The 27,690-nt window shown below is 49.2% G+C and overlaps 1 protein-coding gene across 1 annotated transcript; it reads right to left on the bottom strand.

Moving 5' to 3' along the window:
- Window positions 1–4: 4 nt before the first annotated feature.
- TRIM52 (tripartite motif containing 52) lies at window positions 5–25,661 on the bottom strand. Its single transcript, XM_070234703.1, is given in 6 exon segments — window positions 5–510; window positions 11,273–11,303; window positions 20,542–20,726; window positions 20,729–20,782; window positions 20,785–21,367; window positions 25,656–25,661. Coding segments are annotated over 6 exon segments (1,365 nt in total).
- Between the last annotated feature and the right edge of the window lie 2,029 nt (window positions 25,662–27,690).

Raw genomic sequence — 27,690 nt, 5'->3', positions numbered from 1 at the left:
TTGCCTAGGACGAGGCGAAATAACACGACCACAGGGTCCCCTCCGCCACGCAACAGAACTGGGCAGCGCTGTACAAATACATTCCGAAATCAACACGCCCGAGGGCTCGAAACGGCCCCTCAAACGTTGATTGCAGCGCGACGTCCACGAAGCGGAGGCGGGGCCGTGCCGGCGCGCTCCCATAGGCTCGGCCGGCTGCCGCGGCCCTACGCGGCGCAGCGCGCGCCCGCCTTCCGCCGGAGCTCCGGCCACTGAGGGCGAGCGTGGCTCCGAGCCGCAGCCGCGAGTGGCTGGGTCCGCGGCGGGAAAGACGGCCTGCGGCTTTTCCAGTACACAGCGCCCGGGTGAAGTCCTCAGCCAGGACCGACGCCGCGCAGCGCTGCCGTCCCTCCCGAGGCTTCTGCCTGACACCGGCCGAGGCACGCCGTGCCCGGAGGGGCTTCGCCGGGCCGGACGGAGGCGCCTGAGTGCCGGAGCGGAAGGCCGGCGGGGGACGGGAGAGAAGGCGGCCTGTGGGCTGCGCGGAGCGCCCTCAGGGACGGAGCGGCCCGGGAGGACGTGCCTCCGCGTGCGGGGCCCCGGGCCGGGAGGCCGGGAGCGCGCGAGCTCCCCGCCCGAGAGGCTGGGCCGGCAGCGCCCGCGGGTGTCTGAGAGGGAGCGGCCAGATCAGGGTGACAGGCGCCGTTGGCGGCCGCGCGGAATAAAGGGCGAGCCCTCGTACCGCTCAGTCCTCCGCTTGCAGGCCGTGTTGGCCCTAGGCTCTCGTCTGTGGAACGACGCCTTCGCGCGTGGCGCTGCGGAGACTGAGCGAGTTACGGGGAAGTTCGGGCGCGCCCCGGAGCAATGCCGGGCAGTAAACGCGCGCGGCTGCGGGAGCACCTGCTGCGAACAGGACAGTCGGCACCTGCGTTTTTGGAGTGTACATTCGCTGGCGGGGGGAGCAAGGACTCGAAAGAGATGCGGGAGAGCGCCCCGTGGGTATGGAGAATGTTTTAGTCAGAGGGCAGGGATGGGGGATTTCACTCGGAGAGGAGGCAGTGCAGAGGTCCCGAGCTAGAGCGTTGGAGGCGCTGAGGACGGACAGTGAGAAGGAAGTGGGGGCGGTTGGCAGATGGCCTCGTAGGCTCGGGGAAGGACCTCGGCTCCTCAGGGCGCTGTCCTGGCTCTCCTCCCCAGCCTGACGCCTCCTTCAGGGGTCCCAGCAGTGGACGCCGCTTGCCTCTTTGGCAACACCAACTGGCTGTCCTTTAGCTTTTCCAACACTGAAGTCGACTCGACCCACGTGTCTTGTTTCTCCTGTGGTCTTGGGGACCCCTACCTTCACCCACCCCAGCATCAAGCTCGCTGCCCACGACTCTGGTCGTGCCTGCGCCCCCCTGGGCTCTTGGCACAAATGGAAAGCTGAGCGACTCCGTGCGTCAGGATGTGGACTGGAGCGGCCGCGCCAGGGCTTTCCTGGCTGGCCCTGGGTGCGCAGAGCACTTCTCTACCCTTAAGAGCTCTCCTTCCTCCACCCCCTACGTCCTCTCCCCAAAGACATCGACATTCAGTCACATTATTACATTTCCCCCCCTCGGGAAACCTCGCCCGGCTCTGTTTCTTGAACATTGCCCAGGGAGCCCCTGTGGAATCAGCATCCGTGAGGTAGGGCCTCCGGCTCCCTCCGGATGGGACCTTCTGGACCGCCGGCCCGTTCCAGAGGCTGGCGTTCCCGGGTAGCCACGCCCCTGGCCGCCCCGCCTCCCGAGGCCGAGGCCGCGGAAGGTGCCCTTCCCCGCGACCGTCTCTTACTCTGTAAGACGGTTCTAGCAGTGCCCCCTCCTCTGGGGTGAGAATTCGAGTTTTGCTCTGGAGCCCACCAGGACCGCGACGGCGATGCCAGCGGAGGGGAGGGAGACATGGAATGCAGTGGACTGCCCCGGCCACCAGACCCTGCCGGATTCAGGCTTTCCACTTCTCAGTTTTCCTCCAACCACCCCCGGTCTCCCCTGTCCTGGAGGTGATGCCGATGGGCCACAATGCCACTGAAGGACAATCTTGAGCAGAGGGAGGTGCCGCCCCGACACTGAGGACCACTTCGGGTGTAGAGAGGGGCTGGGACGGGCATGCATCCCCGAAAGGGGCCGCCTTTCCCGCTCAGCCCCAGCTGTCGTTGAGCCCCATGCACACCTGCTTCCCTCAGGGCCCCGGCGGCTCCGTCTAGGCATACAGGTCTCCACCTGGCCCGGGTCAGGGTCCCAGCTGGACTCCTCACTCCTCCTGGGGAGGACTCTCCGTCAGCAAAGGGAGCCCGACCCCTTCTAGCGGCGTGACATCCCTAAGCTGTGGAATGCGTCTGAGAGTCAGCCGCGCGCCTCCCACAACGAAATCTACCTGTGCTGGCTGGGTCGGGCCTTCTGGCCTCTTCCTTCTCACCCAGGGGGTCTCGTCCGACCTCACAGAGGTGGAAGCCTGCTCTCGGCCCCCACCCAGCCTTAGGGTGAGACTCTCCGCAGAGCCTCTTCTTTTTTTTTTTTTTTTTAAAGACTTTGTTTTTCTGGGCTGGCCCCATGGCCGAGTGGTTGGGTTCGCGCGCTCCGCTGTAGGCGGCCCAGTGTTTCGTTGGTTCGAATCCTGGGCACGGACATGGCACTGCTCATCAGACCACGCTGAGGCGGCATCCCACATGCCACAACTAGAAGGACCCACAACGAAGAATGTACAACTATGTACCAGGGGGCTTTGGGGAGAAAAAAAGGAAAATAAAATCTTTAAAGACTTTGTTTTTCCCTTCTTTTTCTCCCCAAAGGGGCGCCCCCCCCACCCCCGTACATAGTTGTATATTCTTCGTTGTGGGTCCTTCTACTTGTGGCATGTGGGACGCTGCCTCAGCGTGGTTTGATGAGCAGTGCCATGTCAGCACCCAGGATTGGAACAAACCAAACGCTGGGCCGCCTGCAGCCAGCGCACGAACTTAACCACTCGGCCACGGGGCCAGCCCCCGCAGAGGCTCTTCCAGCGAACTTCCCGCCCTCTCGCACCCTGTAGGCAGAACCCGCCCTGGTCTGGGACCTCCGCTCCTGACCCAGAGTTCAACTGGGTCTGACCCACTTTTCCTCTGAGCCCCTGAGCTGCCCCCTTTCCCCTCACCCCCTCATTCCACACAAGGTAAGAATCCCAAGGAAGAAATTGGAGAGGCTCTTCTAAGGAAGTTTGTCTCACCATTCCCTTTCTGGAGGGAGCCCACAAGGACCCACCCAGCTGGAAAGATCCCCTCGGGTTTCCCTGCCAGAGCCTCATGACCTCTTCTTCTCCAGGAGCAGAAGCTCCATCCCTTGTTGCCAGCATTTAGGAGGTGAGACAGATCTTCCCTTGACTGGAGGGGTGAGGGCTATTGTAGGTGGTAGTGGAGGGGCTGAGGGAAAGGTGTGTGGCCTGGACCAGAGGGCCTGCTGACTGCCAGCTCAGGGGTGGGTGACTTCCCTTCGTTTTACTGTCCTGATTCAGATTCAGTGTGGTTGGTTCTGGCGTGCTCCGTACTGTGTTTTGCGGCTACACAGGCCCTCCCCTGCTCCTCCAATTCATCAGTTCTCTCCCATACAGAACACACACATTGTTGTTCTGCTTGGAAGGCCCACCACATCCTGTCTTCCTTTTCTTAGTTAAATCTAAGCTTCCTTCAGGTCTCAGCTCAGGTTGCCAAGATGGGGAAGCCCTCTGTGACCCTCAGGGGTAGGCCACGCTCCTTCGTTTCAAGCTCTCAAGCTCTCCTAGCACAACTGGTCCCCTCAGGGCTCTCCTCTGAGTGCCCTAAGGACAAGAACTAGTCTGTTTCTGCTCACAGGTTGCATTCCCAGCACCTGGTAGAGGGTTTGGCATGTTGAAGATTCTAATCTTGGTGGCCAGCCTCACAGGCTAGGTAGTTAAGGGCAAGTAGTAAGGGAGGGCATTCCAGGCAGGGGTCAGCATGGGAGGAGGCGTACAAATGGTGTGCATGCACAGGTTTGGGAGGGATGGTTTCAAGAAGGAAGGTAAGAATGAAACCCAAGGTGGGCAGGGAGGCCTAGTCGGAAGGAGTTGACTGCTAAGGAATCTGGATTTTGTCCTGAAGCCTAGGGCGGTCTCTTTAGGATTATCTCATCCCTCTCCTGCCTACACTTGATTTTGCCAAAAGGCATTTATTGTCAGAGTGGAAGCTAGGTTGGAGGAGTAAGACTAGAAACAGGAAAAGCAGAAGCTGGACAGGAGGTTCTCTAGGAGGGTCATGAAAGTGCTGTGAAGAGAGGGACTGAGGACTTACCAATGTCCTTGAGTGAGGGGTTGAACACATTCCAACCCATCTCGCTGACCGCTACTCCCACCTTCTTCACTCCAGGGTCTAGAATTGAGCTCTGTGTATAGAAGCTCTCTAATGATTGAGGCCTAAAGAATTATGCTAAAAAAAGTTGGAAACGTGGGAGTATACTTGTAGGTTCTGTTCCATTCTTCCTAGTGACAGGTGGGTGTGTGGCATTCAATCAATGCTGGGAACAGATCCTACAAAGAAATCACATGCCTTTTTGTTTTAATCTCTTGATAAAGATTCAGTGTCCATCTTAGGCAGAAATCTGAAGTCTAACAGTTCCCCAGAAAGCTGCTGAGGCATTCTGTCAGGTCTTCCTTGGCTGACTGTGGGATTCCCCAGGCCCTGGGTGCTTCGGCAGATGTGCAGAGGCTGTGGAAATGCGCAAGGTCCAGGAAGGCCTGTAAGAAGTGCCGGGAGAAGGCGAGCTTCTGGCACTCTTGTTAAAAAATTTAAAGCAGCATTAGGTGGTAGGGAGAAACAAAAGGTGACTCAGGGTGCCTTTTCCCAGCTTTATACTGGGAAGAGAATTTCATACGAACTAGGGTTGGGAGAATATGTTGAAATGGAAACGTGAGGTTGGCTAACTCACCACAAGATACGAGGGCTGAAGAGAGGGCAGTCCTCCCCGCTCACACTTGGCGTTAAATAGCCAGAGTCTGCTGAGAAATTCTATCCTTTGCTGTAGGGGGAAAGAGGGGATTCTATGTGCCTAGGAAATGGCAGACAAAAGAGGGAGTGTGACTTCCAGGGATCCTCTTCCAGGCCACCTGGATCCCCTTTTTTCTTTGGTGGGGTCCTGCTTGGTGTCAAGTGGAATTTTGTCAACCAGGCTCTGACCAACTCTGGATCTGAGTCCTTTAGGATGGGGGAAAAGGCTAGAAAGGCTTAAGCGTGAACCTCAGTAGGTGGGCTAGCTATGGAGGAGCGAGCCTTCCTGTTCTTTAAGGCTAGTTCTAATTCAAAGCCCTGAGGTATCCATTTCTGCCTTTCTTTGGGACAGGGAGAGGGGGACAGAAAAGCAGTAAGTCGGAGGACCGTTTCCTTCGTTCTTTGCAGTCTCCTGATAACAGGAGTCTTGCTGCCTCTCCCCCTACACTTCTCACAAGCAGAGATGAGCTATTTCTCCAAGCCCAGGGTTCTCATGCTGTACCCCTGACGATTCTGGTTTGTGGACAGAGACTATAATTAAAAGTTAAATTTATTACCTTTAGCTCTCACAATCTCCTCTTCAGCCCTGTTATTTCTAGAACTTCTCTCTTCCTCTTCTCTTATTAACACTGACAGCACAAACTGCTTTCCCTTCTAGGACTCCAAGGCCTCTTTACCTCCCTGTCAGGATTTAGTGTGAAAGGAGAAAGGGAAGAACCCACTTACCTGCTTTAATAGTAGCTTTTGCCCCACATCCCATTTTCAAAGTCAAGTGCTGGGGCTGGCCCAGTGGCGCAGCGGTTAAGCGTGCATGTTCCCCTTCGGCGGCCCAGGGTTCACCGGTTTGGATCCTGGGTGCAGACATGGCACTGCTCATCAAGCCATGCTGTGGCAGGTGTCCCAAGAGGAAGATGGGCACAGATGTCAGCTCAGGGCCAGTCTTCCTCAGCAAAAGGATGAGGATTGGCAGTAGATGTTAGCTCAGGGCTAATCTTCCTAAAAAAAAAAAAGTCAAGTGCCAAATAAAACCTTATTTATACTTATCTCTCTCGTATTTTGAGGCCCCAGCCCTAGTTCTTTTTGGAAAGGGTATAATACAATTTGCTTTCAGGTACTTTCCATTAGAGTTCTCCCCTGTCACATCTCCCACCTGTGATCCTCGCGGATCACAAGTGAAACTGGCTCAAGGCCATTTTAGTCAGATTTTTAAAAATACAAGAAAGCCTTTTAAATATTTTCTCCTTTTATGCCTAAAAATATCACCTCACGGCCTACCTCTCCTGATTGGGAAAAGAAAGTTATCTAACTTCTCCTTTGTCATCTTCCCTTTGGACTAGCTTTGGACTGAGGCTCCTAGGGAAGACCAGAATGCAACCTGCCTTCTTTGTATAGAACTGTATGGTTCAGTATGATTTGCTAACCACTAGCCATATATGACTATTTTAAATGAATGAAAATTAAATACAATTAAAAATTTGGTTTCTGAGTTGCGCTAGCCACATCTCAAGAGCTCAAAAGTCAGATGTAGCTAGTGGCACCTACCGTATTGGACAGCACAGACTTAGAACACTTCCGTTGTTTCACAAAGTCCTTTCAGGCCTGGTCTAGAAGATTAGTGTCCCTGTCTCCCCCTTTTTGTAATTCCATTTTAACAGTCAATAAATATTTGTAATAACTTCAGTTATAAGATAACTCAGAGGGGGTCAGGGGCTGAAGGTGGGAAATAGCATAGAATCTATAGGTCCTATGAAGGTTTCAGGAAGCATGGCAGAGGCGCCTTAGGTTTTAAGGAAGTGCTTTAGGAGCTGATGTTACATGTATCAGCCCAGGGCCACCCCCATTCTGACAGGAGCAGACAGGCTCTGGTCTTATGTATAAGTTCTGCATAATACTTAAAAAACAAAACAAAAAACAACTGCCCTATGGCCCTGCTGAAACTGAGGAGTAACTGAAATGAATGCCTTTTATTACTCATCGTTTCTGCATCTTGATTTCATATACTGCTTTGTCTGTCATAGTCCTTGTTTGGCCAAATGGCAGTGATGTAGGCAGCTCTACTGTTTAAAAAAGGCTTGCTGACCCTGCCACCTGCACACTGGGGGGGTGGGGGGGGGTCATGTCAATTAATCTACTGATGCTAAGGCTACATTTAATAAAGTTCCAGCTAAGTGAGGCTATTCTTCCACTCAACATGTATGCCACTGGCTACAGCTTAAGTGAGGCTGGTAATGGCATGTTTGTGTATATGACCATTTTTCCTGAGTCTAGCTTAGCGGTTCTCAACCTGGGATGATTTTGCACCCCTCCCTCTCCTGACATTTGGCAAAGAGTGGAGACATTTGTAGTTGTCACAACTGGTGGAGGGGTGCTACTTACATCTAGTGGGTACAGTCCCTGGATGCTGCTAGGCATCCTACGATGAACAGGACACCCGCCCCCAACAAAGAATTATCCCACTCAAAATGTCAATAGTGCTGAGGTGGAGAAAGCCTGGTCTAGACCACAGTATGGATCAGTTCTTCATGCCAAGACTAATCTTGAGGTCCAGGCTTAGTAGGATAGTAAGTAAGGCTAGCAAGTATCTGATGAATTGGGAAGCAAAAAAAATTAGGAGTCAATGGAACAGTGGTCTCCACAAAGCTGAAGGACAGGTATAACTGGAGTGTGTTTAACTGCACTAGAAGGCTAAGTGCTTAGGTCCTAGTGCAGTTGCAGTTGAGGACATCAGATGTGTAGCAAGTCTGTGTGAAGATGAGGTCCAGGGTATAGCCATAGGAGGAGAGAGGAGCAAGTTTAAACAGTCTGACTTGTGATACAGCAGTCAATAGCTGAACCTAGTAGGAAAGACATTCAATAAACATGAGCATCTGGAGGGTATGGATATACCAGTTTTTTTCAACGTTTTTGTAACCCACACCTCTTCTTTTCATATAGCTAAAAATCTTATGTTCTCTCTCTTTTAGTGTTATTTAAAATTTCAAAATTAAGTATCATGACCAAAATTAATCAAAGCAATGGTAATTTTGGAAGGCAAAAATTTATTCAGGTGATGTGATAACCATGTCATTATTAAGCTTTAACTTTTGTTTTCTGGGTAGTATAGAAGAAGCAACAGAACACAGGCAGCTTTAACAACACTCTCCCACTGTTTTCTCCCCACAGCTAGATATACAAACAACGAAAAATAAATTAGTTAAGATGTAAGAAGAAAAGGGAATAACAAATGAAAAGCCTTCTCATCTGTATAGACGTTTTATATCCAAATTTCTGTAGAGTATTTATCTGGAAGTTTCTAATAAAAACAATCAGACTTTGAGTTCCATAAACTCCTCTCAAAGTTCTTCCAGTGAGGACAGAACATCAGCGTGAAACACACTCTTCCCCAAAGCTACCACAGCTCGTTTTAAGAACAAAGTCAAGAACATATCACCCCCAAATGGTTCTGGATATGTCACTTTTTTTCTTGAAATAACATCCATGAATCTGGTCCTTGAAAGACTAGCCAAGAAAATTAGACATTTTTGGCATGAGTTTGCTATCTGTAGCTGGATTTTGGGCAAGTTTTGCTTAAAGTATTTCATAATGAGCAGTGATGTTAGTGTTTGCCCTTTCACATTTCAGAGTCCATGTATTTTAAGCTTCAATGTATTAAAGTCTGCTGAAAGTTTTAATATTTGAAATTTTAAAGTAGTTTCTTTTTCGTTGGTGTTCCAAAATCAGAGTTGTTCTGTCCATAAATTCAGCTGAGTACAGTTCTTTGACAACTAAGGAACCTCAGTATGTAACAAAAAACTCTCTGAATGGCATTCAGATCTTCAAAAGCCAAGGCAAACTGGAATCAAATGTACTGTTTTTCACAGTGGTCTATGCTGACAGCAGGGCTGAAGATTTCCAGTAGATTTCTAGCAGATAGGTGGAAGCCAATGCTTGGTGGTGACTGCTGCAGTACATCTTGAGTGCCAGTTTTCTTGAGTTTTTGCCAAAAACCCAGATCTAAAACATGCCATTGCTGTAGCACCACCAACATATACTCCTGTAATTTTTCCCCCAATTTAGTTCATTTGATACAGCTTCAAAAACATAGTCTTAGTGGTCAAGTACTAGGTTCATGAAAATAGGACATTCAGTTTTTAAAGCCTTATTTTGAACATAAGCAAAGCACAATTTTCTTCATCACTAGATTCAACTAATAGCAAAGAAGAATAAGTTGATGTGTTTTTTTTTTTTCCTTTTTCTCCCCAAAGCCCCCCGGTACATAGTTGTATATTCTTCGTTGTGGGTCCTTCTAGTTGTGGCATGTGGGACGCTGCCTCAGCATGGCTTGATGAGCGGTGGGGTGTCTGCGTCCAGGATTCAAACCAACAAAACACTGGGCCGCTGCAGCAGAGCATGCAAACCTAACCACTTGGCCACGGCGCCGGCCCCACTCCCTTTTTTTCTTTCTTCAGGTATAAGGGCCTTCTTGAGGATTTCTTGTAGGGGAGGTCTTGTGGCTACGATGTTCCTTAGCTTTTGTTTGTCTGGAAAAGATTTAATTTCTCCCTCATATCTGAAGGATATTTTTGCTGGATAGAGTATTCTTGGCTGAAGATTGTCATCTTTTAAAGTTTTGAATATGTCATTCCAATCTCTCCTAGCTGGTAAGGTTTCTGCAGACAAATCTGCTGAAAGTCTGATAGGGGTTCCTTTGTAGGTTATTTTCTTCTGCCTTGCTTCCCTGAGTATTCTTTCTTTGTCATTCACTTTTGCCAGTTTTACTACTATATGCCTTGCAGTAGGTCTTTTTACATTGACAAATCTAGGAGACCTGAAAGCTTCCTCCACACATATTTCTCTCTCATTCCCTAGATTTGGGAAGTTCTCTGCTATTGTTTCTTTGAGCACGCTTTCTGCTCCATTCTCCTTTTCTTCACCCTCGGGGATACCAATTATTCTTATGTTGCATTTCCTCATTGAGTCAGCTATTTCTCAGAGATTTTCTTCATTCCTTTTTAGTCTTAGTTCTCTCTCTTCCTCTGTCTGGAGCCATTCAACCTGTCTATCTCCAATTGTGCTGATTTGCTCCTCTATGGCGTCCACATGGGCATTCAGGGAATCCGTATTCTGTTTTATCTGATCCATTGTAGTTTTCATCCCTAGTATTTCTGATTGAGTCTTCTTTATAGTTTCAATCTCTTTTGTGAAGTAACTTCAGAACTCGTTGACTTGTTTCTCTATATTTTCCTTTACCCCATTGAGTTTTTTGATGATAGCTATTCTGAATTCATTTTCACTTAGTTTACTTATTTCTGAGTCCTCAGGACATAATTCTGGGTGTTTGCTTCCCCTCTGGTCTGGAGATTTGATGAATTGACAGATGCTGGAAGATGGATGGATGCTGGAAGATGGACGGGTCTTCCCCATTGTGATATTATTTGGTTGCAGTTATAGCCTGTCGCCACTAGATGGGGGTCAAGAGCTGGGTATTCTGAGCCCTCTACCTTCAGCCCAGATGGCCGGCAGAGCACGGGTTGGGGCAGGGAGGGCACTTTCTCTTGCCTGCAGACCTGGGTTTCCTGATCAGCTCTCACCATCTGCTCTCCTGGGGTCTTGGCTTGATGAAGTCACCCCACGAAAGCTTTCCCGCATTAGAGGGCTGCCGTGTGGGCTGCAGGGCCATGGGAGTCCTAGGTGATCCTGCTGATGCATGGCCCCTCCCCCTCTCCCTCCCTCCCGGAGCCTCCTGTGGCAGTGATCCCAGTCTCCAGGGGAGGGAGCGAAGTTCTCTCTTACCCTGTTACAGCTCCTCCGAGAGGATCTCCAGCCTCTCCGCCCTCTGTCGTTTGGCTGCTTTGCGTCTCCGAGGATTCCTGTGCTATTAGGATAGTTTTTGTTGGAATATGGTTGCTCCTTTTTGTTGTATGTGGGAGGGGAGAGAGTCCTGGGTAAGCTCACTCTGCCATTACGCTGATGTCACTCCCTAAGCTGATATTTTTTAAAACCTGAAGTTTGATATGTTCAATCATCAATTCAGAGTTAAGACTGCAGAAGATAATGAAGAAATTCTGGAATTCCTCAGTTTCCTCTCAAAGTTTTGGCAGCACTTGGAATGCAAGTTTTCACAAGTTTCTCCAGTTTTTTCTCCTTTGCAATTAAAATGGCTATTTAATATTAAGCTTTCATGGCCTTCAAAGATTATGGTTAATATTCCAACACTGTACAATCTTAAAGCTGCAGAGAATATTCCACTTGTGCTTTGCAGAATACTCCACTGTTTTTACTGGCATAAATTTAACAGTGTATGGCATGCCCAACACTTACAGATAACAACTGAAGAAGTTAACCCTATCTTCTGCATCATAACGTGAATATATACTTCATAAAAGCCTCAAAAATATTTTGGCTGCCATCTTTAGCTACCTCAGAGAAAACAGAAAAACAAGGAGTACTGATGATGGAAGCATCTGGTCCTTCTTGCAGAGCGATGAATGATTTTATTGGTGGCAGCTGGGTAGTAGGGCAATACAGGCATCCAGTTATGCCTGAGCCTCAGTAAGTGAAATCTTTGTTCATTTTCTTTTCATACTTCCATCTGCCACATAAAACCTGACATCATTTAATGGTGCCCTTGGCCAAATCTAAATGATTTTACTTTCATAATCCCCTGATTCTAGCTTGAAGAGTCAAGGCAAACTCTAACTCATGGGATGGACAAAATAGAAGCCGTAATAAATAAGTAAGCTTTTCAGAGCTAAAAAGCCTCTTCTTATACAAAATTAAACTTTAAAAGAAGATTGACCTCAAAACAATATAACTGTTCTGGATATATGACAGAAATAGCAGTGTAAATGGCATCAGATCCACAGTGAACACCTCCTGTGGCTACCCAGCCTGTATACACCTCATTAATTATAGGCCTTACTCTGAATGCTTCTTGTTCTATCTTCATATTCCCACCAGCCAAGGAGTTCTTTCCAACTTTATTTCTTATATTATGAACAATTATGTATTTTTGCTTTTTAATGTTACAACACTAAACATGAATTTATAAACTATAACTCCTATATACCCTGAAATGCTGATATAATTTGTAGAGGGAGGGGGAGAGAATGCATTTCTCTTTTATTCCTGAAAATCACTGACCTATTCCTTGAGTCTAGGAGTAACAACTCCCTACTCAGAGCCCCTAAAACTAAAAAGTTTGATCATCTCCAAAGTAGATAAGAAATGTGTTGAATTAGTAGCTGACGAGAGTATTCGCTGTAACTAGAACTGTGTGATGGATAGTGTACAACATATTAAATCATTATACAAAAATAGTCCCTTATAATGTTAACTATTATGAGAGTTTTGTTCATTAAAATTCTAAATCATGCTACTGTAATGTGCATATTTACCAATGAAAGCGACAAAACTATGAACTACATAGAGTGAAAGAGAATATATGTCAATTACAATCAATTTACACATAACTTACATAAAAGTTTTTACCTCATCAATGTAATTCCTGTATGTATTCAGGAGGAGAATGGCCGAGGACTGGACCATGGGGCTTGGGGAGCTGAGAAAAGATGCGTGGAGCCAATGGCAGTGTAGACATGCTTTATTCTCTTTGGCTAACAGGGGTAGGGAGCCCCAGTAGCTTCTCCTTTGGCCGCTTTCATATGACTTCCACATAAAAGTGGCACACAGCCAGTGCATGTTACCTGAGATATGTTTACATACAAGGTTCGGTGCATGTGCTGCCTGCAGCAGACATGCTGAGTCACATCTGCCCGGAAACTGCTCCAGTCCAATTGTCCATAATGCCTCTATTTTCCCTTCACTCCACCCCCATTAGACTGCAGTAGCAGGGGGCTTGCAGGAAGCACATGCACATGGTGCAAGCCTTGGACCCACATACCACAACAACAATACAGAGAATAGCAAACAGCCACCAAGAGACAGGCTACACCCCTGAATGTGGCGAGAACCCACTGCCATGGGGATGACAGGTTAGACCACCATTCCTGCACGGGGTCTCCTGTCAACAGACCCAGAGGCTGTCTGCGAGTCCTATGTTCATGGAGGCCATCCCCATATAGGGGCAGCCGTTCCACCCATATTTGGACCAGCTCATTCGTGTAATCTTCTGACATAGCCCCTTGGGTACCCACCCTGCTGTTATACCCCCCTTCTGTTGCTGTATGCACAGGGGAACAGGTGTGCAGAGCACAACAGCTTCCCCAGGTACCCATCCATAGCCGTCCCAAAGGCTCGGGGTTGCCCAGGGCAGTTTATGCCCATGTTGTTGGTGCATTTGTTGATCCGCCTGGTGCCTCATTCAGCTCCACCGAGCATCAGATGGTCCCCAGGAATACAGCCAGGTCCAGTTCCCTTCCGAAGCAGGGTGGATATACCACGGCAAGCCTTTTGCTGCACTGGTGGGTAGCTCCGTGCACACCCAGCAGTTAGCCAGCTCAGCACAGGTGTGTGCCAGTCCACAACACTGTTCGCCACACTCCATCCATGGGTGAAAGGATAAAGCAGTGAGAGGAAGGAGAGGTAAATCACGTCCTTCAGGGAAAATGCAGGCTAGTCGCTTATCTTGGGACAGGAGCGTGGCTGCCAACGGGGGCCTTCCTGGCCATTGATACCATACCCTTTCTGCCTGTGGGGGTGCTGCAAGCGCTGGCTCCACATGCAGCAGTATAGGGGAACTCATTATCGGCCACAAAGAAGTCACATACATTCCTTTAGGACAGAACCAACATCGGTCCGTGGCAGCCTGACAGTTACCCAAGGGCCCAAGTGCTAGTCACCCATGGGGTGACATGTAAGTCCCATTGCTCCCCAAGTCCCCATGGCACTAAAAGTGCCAACCATCTACAGTGGGGGGCTTTTATTTTCCCAGGCCATTCCCATTCTCGTACCTTTCCCATGTTGAGGCATGTTGGGGCCAGCAAAAGAATGTTTCCATTTTGGCCATAACCAAGCTTTAGTAACTCATCCATGGTTACTACTTGCAGCTGTATGGGAGCCACACTGCAGTGTAGCAAAGCCTCTGTGGGGGCTGACCCTCCCTTTCGAGGCCTTTCCTTTAACACCATCAGCACCTGCCACAACCAGGTTGCCCATCCTCGCAACAAGGGGGGCCGTACGGCTGTGCATAAGCCCTGCTTCAAAAGTCCATCATACCTCTCTATCATCCCTGCAGCAGCTGGGTTGTAGGGAGTATGGAAGGTCCATTGGATGCCCATGGTGCTGGTCTACTGTTGGACTTCTTGTCCTGTAAAATGTGTCCCCTTGTCACTTTCTACGACCAAGGGTGAGCCATAAAAGGCACAGAGAACCTGCAGGGCTTGAACCATCCGCCTCTGATCCACGGCTGCACAGGGCCATACAAAGAGCAAACCCGTGGCCGTCTCAACAGCCGTGAAGGCATGTACAGTACCCTTGGTCTTCGGTAAAGGCCCAATATAGTCCACTTGCCACTGGACCAGGGACACATGCTCCCTAGTTATTTGCTGCTGTGTGAACACCAGTTTCCTTGTATTAGGGAAAGCCTGGGCACATACTGCACATTCTTGACATGCTGTCATTATTTGTTGCCATGTGAGGGGTAGCCCCCAGTGCTTACTCACCCTTCTCATGGTCTTGCTCCCTGCATGATTTAGGCGTCAATGTAGCCAATGTGCCACATCTGCAGACAGGGCCCTTTCTAGCCGTCTCACACGGACCAGAGCATCAGCCTCATCATTCCCAGGAGCAGTGAGAGGTGTATGACCGGGAACGTGATACACTGTCACCTCGTTTCTGTGGCCCAAAGCCCACAGTTCCTGCCACATGGCCTGCCCCTACATGGGGTGGTTTCTGGCCAACCAATGCTGAGGCCACCACACGGATAACCACAGGGTCAATCCCCGGTACACCACCTAGCTGTCTGTACAAACAGCTAAGGGCCCTGGTTCACAGGCGATAACCATCCAGACAGCCTGTAATTCTGCCCACTGGCTGCTTTGGCTGGTGCCAGTATCAAACTAAACAGTATCAGCGCTTGGCTGCACACCTATGGCTGTCCATGTAGCAGCTGGCCCTCTATTAGAACCATCAGTATACCAAACATTCTCTGGGATAGGGGCCTTCCCCTCAGTACAGGGCGTGGGCTCTATCTCTAGAGGAGCCATCCGGGCCTTTTCCCCGACAGCAAGGAACTCAACTGGCCCTAATACTTGCTGCAACTCCATACTCAGGGGGCTGGAGCTCACCAAGCTCCTTTGTTCCAGATAGGCCCCCTACTTTGACAAGGTAGGGGTCTGGGCTGTACCAGACCATGGACGGGTAGACCATGACCAAAGCCATCCCTGAATAGGGTTCTAAGCTGAACAGGAGCCGTTCGTGTGATGGCATCACACACTATTAGGGCAGGTGCCAACTGTTTCTCCAGTAGAGAACATTGTATTTCTGGCCCTTTCCAGAGTTGGGACCAGAACCCGACAGGGGTTGGTACCCTGTCATGCTGCTGCCATAGGCCCCAGCCAAAACCCTCTTGGGTAACATGGACGTCCAATTCATGTGGTCGTCCTGGGTCAGCCACCTGTAAGGCTTGTGCCTGCTGCACAGCACGCTTGGCGGTCTTAAATGCTTGATCCGCAGCATCTGTCCAGTCCCAAGGGGCTCGCCACCTGGACTAAATGAGAGACAAACACCTGACAATACCCCAGCCGGCCCAGTAACATTTGCAGTTGGGTTACAGGCGTTGGCGGGGATATGCCTGTATTTTGTCAATGATCGCTTCAGGTGTCACCCTTGTCTTACCCGACCAAATAATCCCCAAGAATTTGACAGATAAGCCAGGTCCCTGGACTTTGGTGTCATTGACGGCCCAACCACATGTTGCCAGATGTCTCTGCAGGGAGTCAGCAGCCTGCTCTTGATCTGCAAGAGAGTCAGAGGTTAACATATCATCGATGTAGTGAAATACAAGCACTGCATCACTGTGAGCCCAGGCGGCCAAGTCCTAAGCAATAAGCCCATGACAAATTGTGGGGCTGTGCAGGTATCCTTGCGGCAACACGCAAAAAGTCCATTGTCTGCCATCCCAGGTGACAGCAAACTGGTCTTGGCTCTGGGTGGCAATGTCGATGAAAAGCAGGCATTAGCAAGGTCCACAACATAGTGGTACTGTCCCAGCTGGACTGTCAGTTGATCCATTATATCATGTACCGAGGGCACAGAAGCATGCAATGGAAGAATCACTTTGTTCAGTTCCTGGTAGTCCACAGTCATACGTCACATGCCGTCAGGGTTCCTCACGGGCCAAACCGGGGAGTTATAGGGACTGTGGGTGGGTCACATGATCCCAGCCTCTTCTAGTTTTGCAATGGTCTGTGTGATCTCCTAATGTCCACCTGGAAGGCAATACTGTTGGGTGGCCACCACATGCCGCGGCATCTGCAACACCTGCGGCGGGTGGTGCGTATGCCCCCAGATGACAGTCTAACCACGTGCACCCATAGGCAGAATTTGCCTATGGTGGTCTGTAAGCGCAATCCTTGCAAAACGTCCACCCCTAGAACATACTCTGGGATAGGGGACACATAAACTGCATACACCCGGGACAGCAAGCAACCAACACCAAGAGACAGGGACACCGGTTTCACCTTCACCGTATGGCCCCCATATCCATCAACATATGCCGGCTTCCCTGGAAACTTATCCAGGTTGCTGCAAATCAAACTGCAATCGGCTCCAGTATCTACCAATGCCAGCACACGCTGCACATTGTTTGGGGATCAGTAAATCACAAGTTCCACATGTGGCCTCCGGTCCTCCGGGGATCCCCCAAGCTGGGCACCTCAGCCTTCTGCCTAGTCAAAGAGGTACGCGGGCTCTCCTCCTGAGGGCTGCACGAAGTCCTGAAGGCTTACCTTCAGGCTCTTCTTCAGGTAAGGCTGTCGGCTCTTACCAGGGTTCTTCCCTGCTCCTGCTGTCTTTTGGAACTGTTGCTCAGGCTTCAACTGGTGCCACAGTGCCACCAAGACAGCGTTCAGTTGCTGGTCTATTTTTTTTTTTTTAATTTTTATTTTTTCCTTTTTCTCCCCAAAGCCCCCCGGTACATAGTTGTGTATTCTTCGTTGTGGGTTCTTCTAGTTGTGGCATGTGGGACGCTGCCTCAGCATGGTCTGACGAGCAGTGCCATGTCCGCGCCCAGGATTCGAACCAACGAAACACTGGGCCGCCTGCAGCGGAGCGCGCGAACTTAACCACTCGGCCACGGGGCCAGCCCCAGTTGCTGGTCTATTTTTGCCTGATCAATGCCTGTAGCTAGCACGTCTATTCACATCTGCATGCGGGTGACTCGCTTGGGCCCTTTCTCCGCGGAGCCTGTTCTAGGCTTGGGCACCACCTGCCGTGTGACACGCATGGTTCTCTCCCTCCTCGGCCTTCTACGTCCCCCAAAGTGGCCATGGCAGTAGTTACCTCACGTATCTGGTGCCCACATAGGGTGCCAAAATGGCCAAGGGCCCAAAAGAATTAGACGGGGCTGTGTTAAGAACCAGGTCCTTCATCCTGGACGTAAAGCACTCATCATTGGGCCCCTGGGGATGAAGGTTAAAAATGGCTTGTTGCGTTCCCAATTCATGGATAACTTGGATCAGTTCCACATAGGTCTGCCACCGGCTTACAGTCTCCGGAAGCTCCCCGACATTACCCCACACTGTCCGGGTGGCAGCTGTCACCCACTCAATCATGGAGTGATTCCCCTGGTCTTGGCCCAGCTGGCAACTATTCTGTAGCTGCTGCCGAAAGGGAAGGATGCAACGTGATGGAGGCCAGCTTCTCCATCTCGTCAGGGGTACAGATTATACTATCTGCCCCCTCATTCCATAGCCGCAGGAGCCAGGCCAGTATGGGCTCACCTGGCCAGTGCCTGCACTGCTTACACAGGTCCCGCAGTTCTGTTGGTGTAAGTGCTGTGAACTTTGTCACCACCGGGGCTCCTTGTGCGACACCTCCTGGGCCCAAAGGCTGCTCATGCTCTACCTTGTGCTGGATTACTGGCCACCCATGGAGAGGGCGAGCTTCCTTCAGGTCCTGATCCTCAGCGTCCTCCAAAGTCTTGCTGCAAGGCACCATTCCAACTCCTGTTCCAACTGCGGCACCCACACCTCCAGGGCATCCTCCTTGGCTTGCAGTTCTTGTATGCGGGCTGCATCCCACATGGCAGAATCCATGTTGCAGTGCAGGGCTGTCAAAAAAAGCCAACCTGCCCGCCCCATGGTGGGCTGGGCCTTCTCTGGCACCTGTTCCCCCAGGCTACACAGAGCCGTCTTGATGCTGACAGGGATACCATCCACGGACTCCCACCCTTCCGCAGGGGCCCAATTCAACAGGACTTCCGCCACCGGGAACCACATACTAGTGGGTGGCCACTAGTGTCTGTCCCGTCAGCCTCAGGAGCTGTAGGTCCACGCGCCTCAGAATCCTGCAGACTACACCAAGTATATTCAGGAGGGGAACGGCTGAGGACTGGACCACGGGGCTCGGGGACCTAAGAAAAGATGCGCGGAGCTGATGGCAGTGTAGACATGCTTTATTCTCTTCAGCCAACAGGGGGAGGGAGCCCCGTGGCTTCTTCTTTGGCCGCTTTTATATGACTTCCACACAGAAGTGACACAGAGCCAGTATATAGGTTACATAAGGTATGTTTATATACAAGGTTCAGTGCATGCGCTGCCTGCAGCCGACATGCTGAGTCACTTCTGCCCGGAAACTGCTCCAATCTAATTGTCCACAGCGCCTCCATTTTCCCTTCACTGTACTTGACAATAGCATCTACCTAAGTTCTGGTATGCTTGAAAACAAGTTTTAATTTCTTTTAAACATTCTGTATTTCAGAAAGGGATTATCCCCAATTTGTTTAACTTGGTTTTGCCCTTTACACTGATGGGCTTTATAAGTAATCTCTCAGGTTTTAAGTGAGTGTTATCTGGCCTCCCCAATTGAAGAGACCATCTCTTTTCTCTTGTCTAAATTGCCTTTCAATTAAAATTTTGGTTTCAAAGTCCTTTCCAGAAAATTCTAGCAGAAGAACGAAAAGTTACCTCCTTTCCTCAGCTTTAGTGTACTAAAAACCAGAAACATAGGACAGTTTCTTCTGTAGGCAAACTGAATTACCACCTTGGAGGAAAGCACACTGCTAGAGTTTGTCCTTAAAGTCAGATTAGTATGATGGAATTAGCAGTGATTTAAGTTAAGACTTGCCTTATGCATTTACCAATAGTTACTGTAAAATGGGGGGCGAGGGGTGACGATAATATCTAATATATGATGCCTGTAGGACAGTGTTCTGTCTGTATTTTGACTGCAACCCAGAGTAAGGAGTACATTTTACGTTGAGACAAAATATACACACGCACACATAAGTTAAAAGTTTCATAAAACACTAATTACCCTTACTACGCTCCTTGCACTCTGATATTTTCTCTTCTGTTTCATTTTAAAATAATGCTAGGGATGACCCATGTATTTTAAGACACATTAATTGGTCAAAATCCATAGTTTGAAAACCATAGTTTTCTGTAGGAGAACATGAGGAAAAACATTTTATAAACTGTAAAGCACTACTGAGATGTGAGCAGCTGCCCCTGAATATCCAGGTTAAGACTTTTGTGGGCCTAAAGAAAACCTTCTTTGGGTACTGCTAGCAGCACACCCACCTAGGCTTTTGGTGAGGAAGACAGTATTCACGCTGACTATCATTGAGACAATTCTCTAATGCTCAGGTTAGGACTAGAAAGCAAGGCATTAACCAAATCAATTCCCAAGGAAGGGAAGACAAATTAGATGAAAGTCAAATGAAAAACCAAACATCTGTGTAGTGCTTTATGGTTTATAAAATACTTTCACATACATGATCCCTTTTAATCTGAACAAGTCTAAGAGGTTGAGACCTGCCCAAGATTAGACAGTGGCAGAGCCAGGGCATCTGATCCTAAATCCCTCACTCTCCACTAAGATAAAATACCAGGACAGGAAAGTGATCAGGACATGAGGTTTATTCTAATCCATCAAAAGTGCATGTCTTCTGCCTTTCTCTACAGGCAAAATGGACCTTACTGAAGTCGGGAAGCAACTCCAGACTCTGGGAGGGAGGCGTGCCCGGTTGCTCTTATTAGTCCAGGGCTCACTTGGAGTTTCAGTCTGCTGATACCAGCGATCTGTTGGACACTCCTTGTGCTCTGAGGTCCCAAATGTCTATTATCTGAGGTCTTGGAGTCTTGGTCCGGTATAGACTCAGGACTCACATTAGACGGTAATTAAATACTAGGGATCTGTCACCTATACCCGTCAAACTTAGGTAGACTGAAAGGGAATAACAACAGTGGTCAGCTTCTGGTGACTGTCATATGTCTTTGCTCAGCTTCCTCTGGGGAAGGACACTGGCCTCAGCCGATGTCTCCTCTGTCTACATATGCCCATTGCTCTCCACCATGTCCCCCATCCTTTACAAAAAAGACATTCAACTAGTAAGTACCACCTCTCCCAGCTCCCCGTTTCCTCTCCACCCGCTTCCAACCCCCGTACTCCCTCCTTCTGCCTCTCACCTTGTACTCCTGCACCACCTCCTCCAGAGGCACCACGCTGTGCTGTTTGTGGCTCCTGGATTCTCGGCACACCACACAGATGGCCTCTTCATCCACCTCGCAGAAGAGCTTCAGGGCTTCCTGGTGTTTGGGGCAAATGCCCTGCTGGGTCCCCTGGCTCCCTCGATAAGGAGTGGAGCACATTGGTGAATCACCTGGACCATGCTGGCCAGCTGCAGGTTGGGACGAAAGCAGTGACGTGAAAACTCTTTCGGCACTGGGGGCAGGTGAACTGCCGTGGAGGGGCCGGGGGAGGAGGCAGGTGGGTGTCAGGATACAGCTCTTCATCGTACTCATCGTATTCTTCCAGTATCTCCTCCTCTTCTTCCGGGTAGACATCAATTCTCAGGTCCTGTCTCAGGCCTCCCAGGTAATAGTTCCGATCTTCCTCCTCCTCTTCTTCCTCCTGGTCCCACACATAATCCATGTTGCCCCAATTCCTTATGCCACCACCACCGACCCAGACTTCATCATCCTCTTGCTTCTGGAACAACTCCTTGTCAACATTCCCCTGGTACAAAACCTCTCCAGTGGAGTTGTCCGATCCACCGACGGCCCCCTCCGCCTCGTCATTCTCCTCCTCCTGCTCCCATTCATCTTCTTCCTTGTCCCTGTCCTCCTCATCCTCCCCTCCCCACAGCTGGGTCACACACCCTCGGCAGAAGTTGTGCTCACAGCCGATGGACATGGGGTCCGTGAAGTACTCCAGGCAGATGGCGCACACCGCCTCCTCCTGAAGGGTCTGCACCAGGTTGTGGGGGGTGGTCCAGCCGGCTATCTTAATGCGCTGCCAACAGGGGAAGCGTTAGCTGGGCGCCTAGGAGCAGGGCAGCGCCCACAGGTCCGCCTCCGAGCTACGCGGGTGACCCACGGTTGTCCTCAACGCAGCACTAGAGTTCAACTGCAAGTGATTAACTTCCAGTTCATGGAGAGGAGGCAAGCCCTTGTCACAGAGACGCTGGGGACCACCTGTCAGAGTTACCAGAAAAGTGGTCTAGCATGGGCTGAGTTGCACAGGGGTTGGCACATCTGGCCCTCAGTTTCTTTTCTTTTCTTTTCTTTGTTTTTTTTTTTGAGGAAGATTAGCCCTGAGCTAACATCTGCTGCCAATCCTCCTCTTTTTGCTGAGGAAGACTGGCCCGGAGCTAACATCCATGCCCATCTTCCTCTACTTTATATGTGGGATGCCTGCCTACCACAGCATGGCTTGCCAAGCTGTGCCATGTCGGCACCAGGATCTCAACCGGGGAACCACAGGCCTCTGAAGCGGAACGTGCAAACTTAACCACTGTGCCACCAGGCCAGCCCCTGGCCCTCAGTTTCTTTAGTAAGGCCCAAGAGCAAGAATGGTTTTGAAATTTTAAAAGGGTTGTCAAAAAAGAAAACAAAGATGAATATGTGGACAGAGCCTGTATGTGGCCAGAAAAGTCTAAAGCATTTACTACCTGGCACTTTACAGAAGCAGTTTGCTGACCCCGGGGCTGAGAGGCCGGAGCGCAGGCATCCAGAGTGCCTTCTGATGCTGCGCTTCTGGCTTGCTCCTTCCTTCTGGGTGTGGGACTCAGGTTCTCCCTCACCCTCTGGCAGTCCTGCCTCGGGTCTAGTTGTGGGTTTGCGGCTGGTCTTACTGTTACAGACTCTGGGAATATTGGTGGTTCTGTCTCTCTGCTCCTCTTCAAATGTAACATGTACACAGAAAGGACAAATCATAAATTTACAGCTCCAATAAATTTTCAAAGTGGACATTCAAAACAAGAGCACCCCCAGAAACCCCAGATACACTTCCATGTGTTCCCCACCCCCAGGGACTCTCTCTCCCGCCTTCTTTAACCATGGATTTGTTTTTTCTCTTCCTGAACTTCACAGAAATGGATGCTTCATACCATACAGTGCGCACTTTTATGCTGGGCTCTTTTCATTTCACTTCATGTCCAGGAGATTCCTCCATGCCATTGTATATAGTAATAGATTGCTCATTCCAATTTGGTGTCAATATTCTGTTGTGTAAGTAGAGCAAGTTTATTTGTCTGTTCTTCTGTTGATGGGCATTTGGCTTGTTCCCAGTTTTGGGCTATTATGAACAGTGCTTTGAATACTTGAATTTGTTGTTTGGTGAACGTAAGTATGCATTTCTTTCTTGGGCATAAGATTTAGGAGTGGAGTTGCTGGGTCAGAGGGATGCATATATTTAATTTTTAGTACATATCACTTGTGATTTAAACCTTGAAATTAAGATCCCCCTGCACTTTGGTCTTTTCACTGGGGCAGGGCTGGCCTGTACACTGATGCTGAGAGTGAGAGGCTATAAGTGCGGAGGCTGGAATGCAGGCCAGGCCAGCCTCGGGCAGCACACAAACTTGGGGAGCTCAGGAGCAGGGTGTTCTGATCATCAGTGACTTTTGGGGAGACCTCTAGCTTGGCCTGTTGCCTGACGTGTTGCTATCAAGGGGCTTTCTCTTCTTCCTGCCTCCTCCCTCAACCCTTTGGAGTTGAAGATGTAGAGTGCTGGATGCCTCTTCTCGGGATGGGGCCAGAGCACGGGGCAGCCAGGATAGTTCCCCCTGTGCCCTCTCCCCTGCTACACGGGCAAGGAAGAGCAGGGAGGTTGTGTGCTTGAGAAACAGCGGGAGAGCCCCTGAGAAGACCAGCTCTGGGCCCCTCCTCCTCTCAGTCCCGTCTGATTCCAGGGGCCCAGGATTCAGTCTTTGGGTGTCAAGCCCTACCTGGGAACCTGTGATGATCTCTCTTATTTTCAGGCATGGGCACCTTTTTCGCCCTTGCGTGGTGGATCCAAGGAGTGAATCCTTCTAATTTTAGGGAAGAGTGTGTGGTTAGTGACACCAAATGAGGCCCTACGCAAATAGGATTTAGCTGTTCTTGGAACACAGTGCTTTTCCAAGTTTTAAGACAGCATGAACACTCTTAAGGAGACTTCAAGCTGTTTGTTTGGGGACCCAGATCTTTCCTTGTGGATTTATCATCCAGCCCTTGACTATCGGGGACCACTGGTAACCTTGTGTAGTGGCTTCCCTTACTTCATCCGGGGGATAGACTGGTGTAAATTCTTAGAAGGGTAGAGTGGGAATTAATCGTAACTGGAGAAGCTCTCCAGCTGCCAAGTTATTTCCTTTTGTGGCCTCTGATTCCCCCACTGTGGTGGCCTTTACAATGGACCCCAGCTGCTTCCCTGGGGCTCTGTACCACTTCTAGCAGTTTAAGGGTCTCTGGCCCATGTTTGATTTCTTTACTGCTGCTCTGAAGAGGCCCTCTTTTGGGGCTGGCCCTGTGGCTGAGTGGTTAAGTTTGTGCGCTCCTCTTTGGTGGTCCGGGCTTTTGCCGGTTGAAATCCTCACGTGGACTTAGCACCGCTCATCAAGCCATGCTGAGGTGGCGTCCACATAGCAGAGCTAGAAGGACCCACGACTAGAATATATAGCTATGTACTGGGGGGCTTGCGAGGGAGGGAGGAAAAAAAGGAAGTCCTCTTTCTTTCCAAATGGCTCGATGAGCGTGAATTACAGAGAAAGTATGTTTAGAGTCTGTGTATATTGTTGTTATTATTATTACTTTTTTCCCAATTCTAAAGCTCTGGTTGATGCAATTATTTCTGCCTTTTGGGACGAGGTGCCTGGCGTCAGCCCCTTGGCTTCTGTGGTCTCATGCAGAGACACTACTGCATAACCTGCTCTTCCTTGTCTGTTACTCATGAAGGTGCTCCCATCTACAAGCCACACTTCCTCTGCATTAGGTGATGGTTCACTCTGGAGATCTCTGGGGCTAGAGTAAACCTGATCAATCACTGCTGGGCAAGCATGGGAAATAGGCCCATTGGAATCAGGGAGCAGGGTAGCTGGGTTTAAGGTATGACAGGGTTTTAAAGAAATATGAGGGGAACCTAGCAGCATAGCTTGGTATTGGAGTACTCTATTCTGGGATAGCCAGAGGTGTCCTCGAGACTAGAGATTTGATGGTGAAACCAGCAAAGAGTTAGCTGTTGCTGATTAAGTAGCTAGGAGCTAAAGGTTTTTTTCCTTTTTGCAATTACTGATTATAGCTTTTGGCTGTTTAACCGCCCCCCCCCCCCCCCGCCCCCCATTGTTAACTGTGCTGTTTAGGCAACATGCTATCTGACTCCCACTAGGCTCCCACAGATAACATCTCCCTGGAGCCTGGGTCACTATGGTAATGGGTGTTTGAACTGTTTTTCAGGAATTAGGACCCCTTTGTCCATTCCAGGCTGATTGAGACCACCAACTCATCAACTGGGCCCATGCAGATGTCTGATAGGCAACATTTTGATGTCAAGAGGCTAAAAACTCTACCCTCAGATCATGCCCATGCCACCATTTTGTGAACATGGGTCCTATGAAGAGCCATGGGGTCTGACTACGCTTGTGCAGATCATCAACTACCTCACCTCTCCTCACCTCCAATCACCTATCTCCACATTTCAGACCACCTTGCCCCCTGCCCCATAAATATCCCTGAGTCCCTATTTTCAGGGAAGTGGATTTGAGACTCATGCTCTCACTTTCTTGCATGGCTGTGTAGGAGAGGAAGACATTTCCTCTACCCACTCTGGGTCCTTCTGGCTGGACTACAAACTAAATTCACATGAGACAGAATAACAGGAGAAAATTAAACAAAGCTTTATAACATGTACACATGGGAGAGACCCAGAAAAACTGAATAACTCACCAAACGGTTGAAGCTCTCACCTTAAATAGCTAAAGACAAAGGAGGATGTTGGGGGTGGGGGAGTCAGTTATGGGAAATAACCAGAAAAGTACAGTAAACATGAATACGGTTATTATGCAGATTTAAGTCCTTGCCTTCCGCATTGATAAGAGTTTCTAGAGATAAGGTCATCCCCCCTTCTTCCTGGTACAGAGAGGGAGACACCTTTACAGATGGAGATTTCTCTTACAAATGTAAATGTCTCTTACAAAGTGTAACTTCTACTTCTCAGAGTTTCTCTCATGTCTGTAGTTTTTACAAGTAACTAGCCCAAAATAATCCTCATGCCAAAGACACCTATCTTGGGGTGGCCAATTCCAGTCCCTGACACTACCCACCCTCATCGTCATCTCCCACCACTCCTGGTGTCATGCTATTATTTCCAGCAATAGCAAACCATTTGCAGCATCCTCAAGGATGTCAGACTATTTATGCTACTTAGTCCTTGCTCCGACTCTTCCCCCTTGCTCATCAGTATATCCCCAGCACCCAGCACAGCATAAGCTCTGGATAAATATTTCCTAGGCGCACCCTCTGCCTGCAATGGGGAGGACAGGACACAAGCCAAATGGCAGCATCTCCGCCTCTACATTTGGTAAGAAATTTAAAAGGACAACCTTGCCAGAGGTACTGCAGGTTAGGGAGAATGCTTATTGGAGTTTCCTCGTGGACTTACATTGGTTAATAACGACAGAGAGATTACAAGTCAAATGGTACATGTTGAGAAAAACATGGCAGACTGAATCAACATTGCTGCCACAAGTACTTTAAGAATTCAAAGCGCAGGTAATAAAGAAAGATTAATTAATGAGGCAATGAAGATTAAATTAGGAAATACTTATGCTGGCTGCAAGAACACAGTGGACTAAGGATTATCAACCAAGGGGAGGGTGCGGCAGGAGGTGAGCAGAGCTCTGCTTTCAGTTTATCTTGGAAAGATGTTTCCTTCCAAGCTATCACTCAAATTAATACCTGTAATCTTCAGGTATATTAATCACACTTATAGGAAGCAGCAGTACCTGTTAGATTATGTTTGCTCTAGAAAGGTGTGTTTAAAATTCACTTAAAGTGTTTGTTCACCTACGTTATATTATCTGCTAAAGTTATTTCTTATGTTTGTCATAGGAAATTTAATTCAATTTTCAGCATTGAGGAAACTAACTCACTGTCTATGACCTCACTGGTATATAGTTAACCCAGCCTGTATAGACACCATGCAAAGTCTCCTAATCAGACACCATTTCAGGCCATAGATCTAGATTTTCTCATTGTTAGATACATGTAGCATAAAAATTGTTTTTTATGACAGATTTTTTTCAAGTAAAATTTGAAATCCCACTCTCCACAACTGGAAGTATCACAACGTGGCTCTCACCGCTGTGGGAAGGCTTCGGTCCTCACAGTACCAGCCCTCCTGCCCTGCATCATCCCCTTCCTTCGCCCCATTTACCTGGGGAGATTTCACCCAGGTAAACAGTGCAGTCTGAACTTGGTAGCTGTATCTCAACTAGACCAAGGTGTAGAAGTTTTGGCCCATCTTCAGGCTTCTGCTCCTAGGGGAGCGTTTATCAGAGGTTATTATAAACATTCACTGAGATAGAGAGTGAAGTTAATATTGAATGGAGGTGAACCGAAAGAGACCTAGTGGAGAGGTTAAGAATCCTAAGGTTAAATCCTGGCTCCAACATGCCTTGCCATATGACCTTGGGCAAGTCAGTTAACCTCCCAGTGTCTCAGTTTCTCAATAGGTAAAATGGGGATAATAATATTACATCCTACATAGGATGTCCACCCAGATCCAGGTAGTGTTGTGCGGATTCAATGTGTTAAAGCACATAAAGCACCTAGAATAGGGTCCAGCATGTAATTCTGTAAATATTATCATCACTGCTCTTCATGGCTAAGAAGGAACAACATGAAGTCATCTGGAAAGGCAATGCTACCCAAAAGTGAGTGTCTTGGTCAAATTGTCCATGCAGTGGAATGAGGAAGAGTCTGGGGGGAGAGACTTGGAAGCCCTGAAGGCATAGGTGCATCTCATCCTTATTCCCATCTCAGCTTGTCAAATTTCCCCTTTGGAAAGTTTAAGAAGGAGAGGACAGTCCCATGCAGAGCACTCTTCCTGCATCCTGAGAACAGTTTACTGAGAACCCCAGAGAAGGAGGGAAGAGAAGGGAATTGAGACTAGTGGTCAAAGGGTTTTGGAGGTCAGAATGGCCCTAGGTGCAGGGTTCTTACAGTAAACCCAACCCTAACCAGCCTCTCCTGGCTGCTCATGATGAGGGTGGAGAAGAGTCCACACCCACTGGAGCCTCCCATAGCTCAGCCAAGAAGAAAACCAGGTTAACTAAACCCCAGGAAGCCTGACCCCCA

The sequence above is a fragment of the Equus caballus genome, chromosome 14 (assembly GCF_041296265.1).
Source record: "Equus caballus isolate H_3958 breed thoroughbred chromosome 14, TB-T2T, whole genome shotgun sequence".
NCBI classification, from domain to species: Eukaryota; Metazoa; Chordata; class Mammalia; order Perissodactyla; family Equidae; genus Equus; species Equus caballus.
The sequence above is the reverse complement of the archived record's forward strand: the minus strand, read 5'-3'. Positions and strand labels throughout refer to the sequence as shown.